The sequence below is a fragment of the Brachyhypopomus gauderio genome, chromosome 16 (assembly GCF_052324685.1).
Source record: "Brachyhypopomus gauderio isolate BG-103 chromosome 16, BGAUD_0.2, whole genome shotgun sequence".
Lineage (NCBI taxonomy): Eukaryota > Metazoa > Chordata > Actinopteri > Gymnotiformes > Hypopomidae > Brachyhypopomus > Brachyhypopomus gauderio.
In genome coordinates this window covers 10,740,767-10,753,085 of record NC_135226.1, presented here as the reverse complement: position 1 = coordinate 10,753,085, position 12,319 = coordinate 10,740,767, and the positions used below count along the sequence as shown (strand labels likewise).

Sequence of the window (12,319 nt, the reverse complement as noted above, 5' to 3'; positions counted from 1 at the left end):
CATTGTTGATCATCAAACTGCTCTTGGATGGTTGGGAGAAGTTGCTCTCAGAGGACATTCTGGTACCATTCTTTATTCATGGTTGTGTTTTTAGGCAAGACTGTGAGAGAGCCGATTCCCTTGGCTGAGAAGCAACCCCACACATGAATGGTTTCAGGATGCTTTACAGTTGGCATAAGACTGGTGGTAGTGCGCACCTCGTCTTCTCCGAACAAACGGTTTTCCAGATGTCCCAAACAATGGGAAAGGGGATTCATCAGAGAAAATGACTTTACCCCAGTCCTCAGCAGTCCACTCCCTGTACCTTTTGTAGAATATCAGTCTGTCCCTGATGTTTTTTTCTGGAGAGAAGTGGCTTCCTTGCTGCCCTCCTTGAGACCAGGCCTTGCCCCAAGAGTCTCTGCCTCACAGTGCATGCAGATGCACGCACACCTGCCTGCTTCCATTCCTGAGCAAGCTCTGCACTGCTGGTAGCCCGATCCCACAGCTGAAAAAGTTTTAAGAGACAGTCCTGGCATTTGCTGGTCTTTCTTGGGCGCCCTGGAGCTTTTTTGGCAACAATGGAACCTCTCTCCTTGAAGTTCTTGATGATGCAATAGATTGTTGACTGAGGTGCAATCTTTCTAGCTATGATACTCTTGCCTGTTAGGCCATTTTTGTGCAGTGCAATGATGACTGCACATGTTTCTGCACTAACCATGGTTAACAGAAGAGAAACAATGATGCCAAGCACCAGCCTCCTTTTAAGTGTCCAGTGGTGTCATTCTTACTTAATCATGACAGATTGATCTCCAGCCCTGTCCTCATCAACACCCACACCTGTATTAATGTAGCAATCACTGAAACGATGTTAGCTGGTCCTTTTAAGGCAGGACTGCAATGAAGTTGAAATGTGTTTTGGGGGATAAAGTTCATTTTCTAGCCAAAAATTGACTTTGCAATTAATTGCTGTTAAGCTGATCACTCTTTATAACATTCTGGAGTATATGCAAATTGCCATTATAAAAACTGAAGCAGTATACTTTGTAAAAATTTATATTTGTATCGTTCTCAAAACTTTTGGCCATGACGTTATTGTCTACAGAACGTGAGACACATGGTAAATGGATGGGATAATTAAACATCCACTTAAATGGCCATGTATGTTTAACCAGTTATTTGGGCAACCACGCCATTATTTAGCTATCAGCATTGATGTGCAGACTGTTGATTAGGTGGACAAATTGCTATGCATGGACAAGAACACTCAACACCCATCAGAACTTCTTACAATGATCCCAGTGTAAACAGTAAATACACCTGATTACTTACTTAATGCGCGAATAAAGCTATTAATGAGCATTCAGATCCATTTTATCTGACCGACGGTGTAATATTATCTACATAATAATAAACACACCTAATGTTTTGTACGCAGCCCCGCCCCTTTCTGAACTCTCCAAGGCCCTGGAGCCTTGAACAGTCAGAAACAGCTGATAGTGATGCAGAGCTGAACGGGTGGGCAGGAGCAGAGCTAAAAAAGTAACCGAGAGAACATTAACTGGACCGTCATTAGCCGCTTCAATGGCGTCAGAAGAACTCGCGCGGAAACTGCAGCGCAGATTGGACGTGGAACATCTCACTATATCCCACACCGAGTGGACTGCAGCAGAGGTGCCCGCGGACACAGTGGATTTGCCGTCACATCGGGAGAGGACGGCTGCTGTTAAAGCTGACGCCACAGCAGAACTCACGGCAAAACTTAACCGCAGGCTGGACATTCACTATGGCACTGCGAAGCCAAAACAGACAAAGGTTTTTAATCCATATACCGAGTTTAAAGAGTTCTCCCGCAAGCAGATCAAAGAAATGGAACAAATGTTTAAAAGGTAAATAGTCTTGCCAGTACCCATATTCGATTACATTCGATCTCCATCGCCCATTTTTGGATGGGAATTTTGTGGTAACTAATGCAATATATTTCTTTGTCGGTGTTTGTGGTTTAAAATCTGAATGTTCGCCCAAAGAACGTTAGCATAGATTTGCTTTGCTAAGTGCTGTTAAGGCTATTATGTCCTGTCATTCGAAGACTGGTATTTCATCCTATCCATGACTGAGTAGATAACAATCTGTCCCTCTACTCTTTCTAGATCCCTCGCCCTGCGACACCTCTTTTACAGTACATTGCTCTCCCAAAAACTGACCCTTAGAATATATTCATAATCTCTCTCTGTTCTTTTCCCTTCTTCCCTCCCCATGTGTTTGTCAGTGTTCATATGGATCCTTTTCTGGACTGATATCTCATTGGTATTTCTCATTCTATCTGTGAGCAGCCCTGTTGTCCTGTCTTTCCTCTCTACAGCAGCACAATGGTCTGTTTGTCAGGCACTGGACCCCACTGGTACCTCCTCCTTCAACAAAGCCAGCTTTGTGTTTGTGTGCATGTGTACACACACAGCTCGTCTGAGGATGAAACAGAAACTCCTACATGATCATCTATACAGCCATATGCTTGCTGAAGCTGGCTGTTCCTTTCAAGCAGTTACCTGCTAGACGATTTGTTAGGTTGATGCTCATTAACTTGATTTGGTAAAGAATGCATGGTGATTGCTGGTGAGATCAGGCGGATTAGTCCACGAGTGTGAGTTAAGTAAATTCCCCTTGTTCCATAAAATAACATTTTTGGTTTGTCATTAATACATTTTCTAGGTTCCCACACAGCTTACTGCTCAGCTGCTCTGAGTTTGGGAGCAGCAACTGGTAATTTCAGCAGCAGCAGAAACGGGCTACCACTTCCTTTCATGTCCCAGTTCAGTCCTGCCCCGATTATGCTCTCTCTATAATGGTTAGCTGAAACACTGTACGTCTTTATAGTAGTTCCGCCCTGGTTTATTTAAAACTATAGAAGAAAAATTGTGTCATAGATAAAATGAAAATGGGTCAGATGCAACACGTACATGGATTTCAGTGCACTCACAAAAACTCACATAACTAGCATAATATTTAAGACTTTTCTGTCCTGGTCCTAGGCTGCATATATTTGTGATTACATGCACTACCACACAAGCTCTTATGAAGAATGATACCTGAGCAATTAATTAAAAAAACATTTAATATCTCTGTATTCAGAATAGTAATCTCTTGGTTACGATCACAAAAAAATACATACACCTGTACACACATGGACATGCATGCTCCCTGTTTTAGGTTCACAGGTCTCTCAGATGGGCCTCCTTTGTTTCAATGGACATTTTTGCCTTCAAATGACTATAGCAGATACTGCCATATGTTTGGTGTGGGACATTTATGAATTATGTGTGAGAGTGTGCGTGTCTATGGGTTTTGGAGCTTTTTATAAATGAGTGACGGGCTTGAATGTGTTTGGCAAGCAGTGGGAGGCAGTTAATATCCTTCAAATATTTATCTCTGTTTCTTTCACATCTTTTGTGTTCACTCCTGCTCTGACTAATAGATGCTGTGTGTGTTCTACAGACTGTGAGTCTGTGTGAGCTGATGTTTTGTGCTGCAGTGAGCTGAAGACAAGTGCTACAGCTCACTACCCTAGGCCTTGGCATCTATAAATACAACAGCAGAAAACCAGAGCACAAACATAGAGAACACGTATGCTCACTGCGTATGAGGTACAACTTATACATTTGTACATTTTCACAGAATTCCCAAACAATATCTAAATTATTTGTCTATTGACTATTGTGAACCACCAGCATTTTCAGAGCAGTATGTTGATATTTAATGCAACTGCTTTTAGAGATGCCCAATATTTCATCAATGGATATATTATGATATTTTGGATTTATCATTATTGGGGCTTTTTCTGCTTTTCTGAATTTGGGAGAAAGTGGGAAACACAAAATGGATCTAATGGATGTGGTTTAAACTCAGCTATGCTAACACATAACTGACCGAGTGATTGATGCTGGTTTTAATTGCCTTTCAGAAACAATGATGTACTTCTGGTGAGAAGATTAGAATATCCATTTAAGGCAGAAAACTGTAAAACATCCTGATAGAAGCTCAGTGGCAGTATGTGCTAGAAGGAGCTGCTTTTTTATATTTTTCATAGTATAAAAAAAATCACTCAATCTCAGATGGATTCTCCTGCTCACTTTTCCATCATTTATCTACTTCTTTATTTCTCTATCTCTCTCTTTCTACCCCATTTTTCTCTTTGCTAAGCACTGATTGACTACCTCATATATCCTATCATACAAAGACTGGAATTGCATTTGATCAATAACCAAGCTCCTAACAATCTGTTGCTCTATTCTATCTCTCTTCCCATTTCTGTCCTCTTTTTGTCCCTACTGTTTTCACCTGTCTCTCTATCTTGATACCCCTCTGTAACCTTTTGTGTTCAGTCAAGTGGCTGTTTACCCAACACAAAATTTTACTTACAAAAAAAGAAAGTGACACTGGAGAGGCAACAGCAAGACAACCTCTTACTGTAAAAGGGAATGATAATTTAAGGTGGTGGGAATGATAATTTAAGAAGCAGTCGGGAAGGGTAAGGCGTGAGTAATTATAATTACTCACGCCTTATCCTTCCTGACTGCTTCTTCTTCACAGTACTGTAGTTTTTGGATTTTGATTGGTAGCCTGAGGTGGTACTTGCAGTCATATCAGAGTGCACAGTGCGTCCAGAATAGCACATCCATACATGCCATCGCAAGATGCATGCATCTTAAGAACATGGAGAAGATACCAGGACAACCATGAGGACAGGGTTCTTGAACACCATCAACCTACCAAGACTGGTATCTGCTCCTTTGTGTGAAGTGGAACAGGAGAAGCACTGCCTGAGCCATTTAAAATGACAAAGGCATTGATGATATTGACCACCCATCACATTCCCCAGACCTGAATCTAATTGAAAACCTTTGGGACACTATGCTGGTAAGTAGCACCACAGATTGTCCAGGAGCTCACTGATGCTCTGATCCAGGTCTAGAAGATCCCCCATGACACCATCTGCTGTCTTGTCAGGAGTATGCCCAGATGATATCCGGAGTGTATACAGGCATGTGGGAGTCCTACGCAATACTGAATCAACCCATTGATTTGTAATTTTTTTACTGTCATTTTTTAAATCTAGCCCATAACTCGTTGAGTTTGGTTTCCCTTGACTGTTATGTCATTGTGTACTTCACTGAACACAAAATATTTTTAACTTGAATCTTTCATTGAATATTTAAATGCTCCCTTAATTCAGCAGTGTATTTCTATTGAATGCAATTCTCTACTTTGTCTGGAAGCAGTAAAGGACATCACAGTTGTATCAGTTGTATATTTGTCTGTTTTGTGTGTGTGTGTGTGTGTGTGTGTGTGTGTGTGTGTGTGTGTGTGTGTGTGTGTGTGTTGGGGGGGGGGGGACTTGGGCTTTGTAGGTTTGACTCTGGTAGGGATGGATTCATTGATCTGATGGAGCTGAAGATGATGATGGAGAAGCTTGGTGCTCCTCAGACACATTTGGGCCTGAAAAGTATGATCCAAGAGGTGGATGAAGACTATGATGGCAAGCTAAGTTACAGAGAGGTACACACATTAGGTGCTAACACACACAGAGAAACTAGTGATAAATGCATATCTGTGGAACATAGTTGGTCTGTTTTATTTCAGATTGCCGTCTCTTGCTAGTGATTGAGGCATTCCATAAGATTTACATAAGATCTTTTAATACATGTCAAAACAGCACTCCAGAACAGTTCAACTATCACAGTTCACTATTTTTTTGTATCACAAACAATAAAAAGAAAATAATAATAAAAATAAAGGCAGATTTTTGGTTTTCATCTCCTGTTTAAATGCATATATTTTATATTGCTTCATTTTTGCTTATATATTTTCTGTTGGCCATAGAATATTATAATATTACAATAAATTTACTAACTTTACTATCTCTATATACTACACTTATTGCATACAGGGTACTAATGGATTGCAGCAGGTGAGCTGCAGGAGGTCTGATGGCTCTGACTCACCTTTCTGTGATCAATGTTTCCGCTCAGACTAGACAATACATTCAACCAATTTGAGAAAAGTACAGATGCTTCTAAAAGCAATATTAGGTTTTCTCAAAAAGCTCTCTTTTAGGCTTCATTAACATGTTTCCACTATATGCTATCAATGCAGGAGGCAGAGATTAAACATTGCTAGACATATCAGAATCATAATCAGAATGATTATGCTGTCACAAACCATGGCAAGCCTATGATTATCTTCTGTTAGTGTTGAGTCACAACTGCTATGACATACTGTATCTAATAACAACCAATACATAATTATGCACAACTTGCACTACAATTAAATGGGGGCATAGTGAATTATGTTGGACTCGAAAACAATGTTTTATAGACCTGGGGCTATAGAGAGGTGAGTGCCTTTTTGATGTCTCATTTTGAAAAAACGATATGACAATGTCATTATTTTCTAGTATCTTGGGATTATATGGCCATAAAATCTCGATTGCTTAATCTCTCATGGATTTAGTCAACTTTTACTTGTAGCATTTCTTCTAGTGTGACTTGCAGCAGACATGCAAGATTGTTGTGATAATACAGTGTAAAATTGACTTGAAAAATCCTGAAGTTGACCTTTAATACAACAGTAATACTTAATACTGTCTCTCTGCTTCTGTCTTTCATCTCTTCCTTTCCCAGTTCTTGCTAATTTTCCGGAGGGCTGCAGCAGGTGAACTGCGGGAGGAGAGCGGTCTAATGGCTCTTGCTCGCCTTTCTGAGATCAGTGTATCAGCCGAGGGGGTGCGGAGTGCTCGTGATTTCTTTGAGGCCAAGGTGAGGGTTGGTGTGTGTGTGTGTGTGTTTATGTGCATGTGTGCGCACACAGGTGTGTTTTTTAGGATGCTTGGTGGACTGGATAGGTGCGCATATGTGCAGATAAAGAGGAGTTGCATTAAACCTTGACATTATCTTATTTAACTTATGGAACTTTACATTTTTGCACTTTTAATCTTTGTGAAGCACATAGCAAGTCCAGCACATTACGAGTCCAGTCTGCAGGCAGAGTCTTATTATAGAGACAACCTGCTAGTTTAGTTCCTCTTTTAATTTGTGTGTGTGTTATTCAGGCTCAGGTGCTCTCTGTGCGCAGTACATTTGAGGCAGAGCTGCGTGAGGAACAAGAGGAAAAGAAGAGGATGGAGGAAGAGAGAAAACGGCGGCATGTTGCATTTAAGGAACTGCAATCTGCATTCTGCTCCTAAACACAAATATGTTCACAATTTGAAGCAGCCCTATCACAACATAATTCTCTACGTAATCCGGTGTGTCCACAGAACTCAAATGCATCACAAAATTTGAGACAAATGTTGCATTATAATGCTTAAAATATTCATGCATGCATGAACTAAACTAACTAAAGCACAAATGCACACACTAATATGTAGCTGTAACTGTAGCTAAAGCCGCCCACAGATGTATTTTACCCTAAATATTTAAGTAATTATAAAAAAATTAATGTAGATTAATATGTAGAGCAAAATAACAATAATAAACAAGTATAAATCAATATAATTTTTAAGAATATGTAAATGAATTTGTGGGTACTTGCGTTAGAATAATTGTAGTGTTGAAGATTTAGAAATGAAGTGGAAATCTGGTAAAAAAAACTGCTTGGTTTAGTTTGTTTACATACTGATTAATACAAAGTGTCAAACGAGTGAGTTCCATTTTCTCTTTTCATTTTTAAATATTAGGTTAGCAATGTTGTAGAATTATATTTAATTAAATCAAGCAGTGCACTTTAAGAATTGAATTAATTGCTTTAATAATTTTTTTCTGCTACTACATTTGTATATATACATACATATACATATGTATATGTATTATAAATATAGATTTATATTTACAGCCTAAAATGTAATTTGTTAAAGAAAGCTGCTATCTTGAAGATTAGACGATAGATAGGGAAGGTATAGCTGCAGGTTTTGTTACACTACACTGATTAAGTTTATTTTGAAGAGCACCCAAAGGCTCTGACTTCATTTTAAAGTCAAAGTCACATTTATTTATATAGCACTTTTTATAACATATGTCACAAAGCAGCTTTACAATTGCATGATCACAATTGCAAGATCCCTAATGAGCAAGCCATGCGACAGTGGCAATCAAAAACTACCTACGCAGGCATTAGGTAGAAACCTTTGGAGGACCCAGACTCAAAAGGGAACCCATCCTCTATTGGGCAGCCCGCTAGTAAAAGTCCATATTTATAATTCTAATACAGTTATATATTTCTAGTTGTAATTCCAGGCCGAGCAGTCACAGTCCCTCCAATGTAGACGTTGAACCCCAAGTAGCAGTTGGCATTGGCCCTTCCTTCTGGCGGTAATGGCACATCCATCCACTGGCAAGCCAGACCATCTCCAAGTGCTAGAATTGACTTTGGTAGAAGCATGTAACCAGGATATAAAAAGTGCAGGTTAAAAGTATGTGAACATCAATTTAAACAACTATATGTAGCACACATGCCTTGGATGTTTTACCATGACACTCTATGTACTTCTAAATTAGAATTTTACCATTTATGTTCCAGGATTCACACGGCTTGTATGAGGTTATGCATGTGGTTGTCCTACCAAGGAGCCATTGTTTTCTCAATTATTCTCTTAATCGAGATTGTGCAACCTTGTCTAAGACTATATGCTCAAGCTATTCCGGAGTTACAGGTAGATCATTGTTAGATTTGTATTGATCAACGCAAAGCTAAAAGAATGTGACTAGGTTTTGTGTGATAATATCCACTTTATTGCCAACACTGCAATAAAATGTACAGATCTTGTACTTGTTTCTTTTGAAGCCCAAAGTTTTAAAGATTTCACCTTAATGTAAATAGATTCCGGTTAAATATCAAATAGATTTTAATACTTCTGTTGACCTATAAGGCATCCAATGGTCTTGCTCCACAATATCTGAGTCAACTCATTGCATACTATACCCTTCCTGCCTGTTGTGCTCTCAAAATGCAGGATTTCAAAAATTCCAAAAATTAGCAAGACTGCAGCTGTAGGCAGAGCTTTCTCCTTTAAAGCCCCTCAGTTATCGAATAGCCATCCAGCTCCAATCTGAGATTCTGACACAGATCTAATCTTTAAATCTAGACTTAATCAAGCCTTCAGTTAATATTCTACATGTGAAGGTGTGGAGCTTGGGGGGGCCCTGAGTCATTGAATCTTCTGGTAATCTGAGATGTTGATGTTGTTACCTGGCTATGTCATGTGATCACTCTAGTTGTGACAATGACTTGGGTGGAAAACAATGGCTCAGTGATCCCTCATGACTGTGGTCACCTCTGAACCCCTCCCTTTAGTTACTCTGCTATAGATATGCCTGCCGTAGCCACATACTAATCACCGACACGTGAGCTATGTATGTTTAAATCAATGGTTGTTTAAATTATTGTTCACATAGTCAATCTGTATTTTATCAACCTGTTGTTCTACCAAAGACAATTCTATACAAGCACCTAGGAGATGGTCTGGCTTGCCAATGTATGTGCCGATGCTGTGTATGGATATGCTGATGCCACAAGAGGATGCACTGATGCCAACTCCTATCTGAGGCTCACAATCTGCATTGAAGGGACTGTGACTACTCGGCCTGGAATTAGAACTATAATTGTAAAGCTATTTTGAACTATAAATACTGACTTCCGCTAGCCGGCCGACCAATGGAGGATGGGTTCCCTTTTGAGTCTTGGTCCTCCCAAGGTTTCTTCCTAATCCCTGCCATCTTAGGGAGTTTTTCCTTGGCTTGCTCATTAGGGATCTGGACCCATATGATTGTAAAGCTGCTTTATGACAACATGTGTTGTAATAAGTGCTGTATAAATAAATTTGACTTTGACATGCCACTGCTGCCTGTGTGTGTGTGTGTGTGTGTGTGTGTGTGTGTGTGTGTGTGTGTGTGTGTGTATGCGCATCTGTGCAATCTGTTGCCCAATGTTGCACATTATATCATTGTCATATGTCACGTGTGTATTGTCAGGATCTGCTTTGTTAGTGTCAGCATTCTTAAGGGTGTGCTTGATGTTTTGTGTTCACTGTTCTTTGTCTAATAAAAACGGTATATAACACAGCCTCTGGAATAAAGTGCTTGTACCTAAACACGATGCACAGAAGAGGTGTGCAGGTCATCTGTTTGTTGATATGAAGGACCCCAGAAGTGAGGAGGATGACTCAACTTGCCTCAACCTGGACCTCTTCGTGAGAAGGTCTCCCCCTCTGCTCCCACCGATGTCTACCTGGAGGAGGTCCTACATCCCATTCTAGAGAACGACAGGTACCCCAGGTCTGACACCCCCAGACTCCACCTCTGAGGTGGACCATGGATACATGCTGTTGGGCAAAGAGCCATGGGACTCAATGCTAGCGGGCTTCTCCGTCTTGGACATGGAGGTGAAGGAGGAAGGCTCTGCACCCACCTGCCATCCCAGGAACAGTGTACGTTGCTCCAATTACCAATTCGGAGTCCAGAGTGCCTCCTAGGATCTACTCCTGACCCCAAGGAGGCACCGCCTGCTCCAACTCCTGTGGGTCATTTGCCCCAGGAAATGTTGGGTTCCTGGCTGCCACACACTCCCTTGACACCCTCCCTTGTCTTTCTCACAGCCTTTATGTCTATGCAAATGTATTTGTTGTTACCCCTTCCATGTGTCTGTCTGTGTGCCTGACACTGTGTCTATCTCTCTTGTTGCCCATGTGCATTGTTCCTTGTCATCCCATGGAGAGCATTGTATGTATGACATGTCAGCAGGTTCCTCACTGGAGGGGCTGCTCCTGGGAGCTGCAGAAGTTCTGGACGCTGCAGTTCTCCTGCTCCAGTTCCTGCTGGTGCTAGACACACTGAGAGTAGCTCCGTTTGGTGTGGGGTAGTGTCATGGTAGCTCCTGACCCCTTTCTATTTGTTTGTGTATGTGTGTGTGTGCATCTGTGTTATCTGTCACACCTGTCTCTCATCAGTGTCATACGTTGCACGTGTGTGTTGTTAGTGTCTATGTACTTAAGTGTGTGTGTCCTTGTTAGTTGTCCGTCTTTGTACCTACTGGTTTCCTTGCTAGATGGTCTGTGGTCATTGCTCGTTATTTATGAAAAACCATTGTAATATGAAACTATGCAGACACACAGAGTAGGCTATATAAGTGTGTAGACTTGTTACTGTCTGTGTGTATTGGAAATTTTTAGACCATTATGTTAGTGTATATACTTTTATCATTGTATGTGTCACGCTACGGAAGCCTCTTTGCTGGCCGCCCCTCTCAGCAGCGGCAGTATTCCTTGTTGTCCTATTGTTGTATTTGTTGTGTTTGTTCCTCAGGAGGGTGTGGCCCATTAGGGAACCTGACACCTGAGGATTGTTTGTCTGTCTATATATGTTGGGTCTTTGTACCAATTGACTGCTGGTTATAGTATCTTTCATTGGATTATTTCACAGGGTTTGCATTGGTGCATTTTATTAATCAAATCCTTCATTTTCCGTGAGACTGGTGTGATCGCTTCCTTATTTTTTTGCACTCCCTTGCTTGTCGCAGTATGTATGTGTATTATGTGTTTTCAGGCAAAATGTAAAAGTTGCATAGATTACACAAAGATGGCATGCACATGATTTTTGTGTGCTATGCTAACAGATTTTGTTAGAATGTTTTGTGAATGTATCACTTTTAAAGATATTTAACTTACTCTGATATAATGTATTATTGTCACCCTCTGATGTGTTTTTGGTGACCTATTATAGGTTAAATTGTTTTCATTGTGATGGCTTAAGCAAAAAATCAAAACCAAATATTCCTTTGTTTTTCATTTTTAAGAACTTTTTTTTAGCTCTCGTCACAAACATGTTACAAAATGACATTACTTAAAAATGTAGCATTAAAAAGTACCCTAAATATTTATGTGAATGGATATTCAATAGAAGATTATATATTATAATATATATATTATTTACACTCTCTCTCTCTCTCTCTCTCTCTCTCTCTCTCTCTCTCTCTATATATATATATATATATATATATATATATATATATATATATATATATATATATATATATATATATATATATATACATACATACATATACATATATTAGTGCTGTTAATTCCAGGTGCCGCGATTAAAAGTCCTCACCAGGATTTTGCTCAAGCTTGCTAGATTTTCTAATTAGCAATCCAGGTAAAATTAGTGGAATCAACACAATCCAGGAAGCCAGAGCAAAATCCTGGTGAGGATTTTTAATCGCGGCACCTGGAATTGACAGCACTAATATATATATATATATATATGTGTGTATTTGATTTCTTAAGGAGCAA

The 12,319-nt window shown here is 40.0% G+C and overlaps 1 protein-coding gene across 5 annotated transcripts; it reads left to right on the top strand.

Moving 5' to 3' along the window:
• The first annotated feature begins 1,443 nt into the window (after positions 1–1,443).
• efhd1 (EF-hand domain family, member D1) lies at positions 1,444–11,898 on the top strand. Of its 5 annotated transcripts, XM_076976089.1 has the most exons (6): positions 1,733–1,868; positions 3,472–3,620; positions 3,938–3,956; positions 5,385–5,532; positions 6,657–6,791; positions 7,085–11,898. In XM_076976089.1, the coding sequence occupies exons 3-6, from the start codon at positions 3,943–3,945 to the stop codon at positions 7,217–7,219; spliced, it is 432 nt and encodes a 143-aa protein (XP_076832204.1). In that variant the 5' UTR covers positions 1,733–1,868; positions 3,472–3,620; positions 3,938–3,942; the 3' UTR covers positions 7,220–11,898. The 5 variants fall into 5 exon arrangements, with proteins under 5 accessions (XP_076832202.1, XP_076832204.1, XP_076832205.1 ...); XM_076976090.1 differs by lacking the exons at positions 1,733–1,868; positions 3,472–3,620; positions 3,938–3,956 and adding exons at positions 4,561–4,893; positions 4,984–5,017; XM_076976087.1 differs by lacking the exons at positions 3,472–3,620; positions 3,938–3,956 and having other exon boundaries at positions 1,444–1,868.
• Positions 11,899–12,319: the final 421 nt, after the last annotated feature.

Excerpts from the sequence above, each read along its gene's own strand:
- efhd1 (XM_076976087.1), top strand. The coding sequence starts at position 1,564 with ATGGCGTCAGAAGAACTCGCGCGGAAACTGCAGCGCAGATTGGACGTG. Across the intron at positions 1,869-5,384 it reads ATGGAACAAATGTTTAAAAG|GTTTGACTCTGGTAGGGATG; the intron begins GTAAATAGTCTT and ends TGGGCTTTGTAG. Across the intron at positions 6,792-7,084 it reads GTGATTTCTTTGAGGCCAAG|GCTCAGGTGCTCTCTGTGCG; the intron begins GTGAGGGTTGGT and ends TGTGTTATTCAG.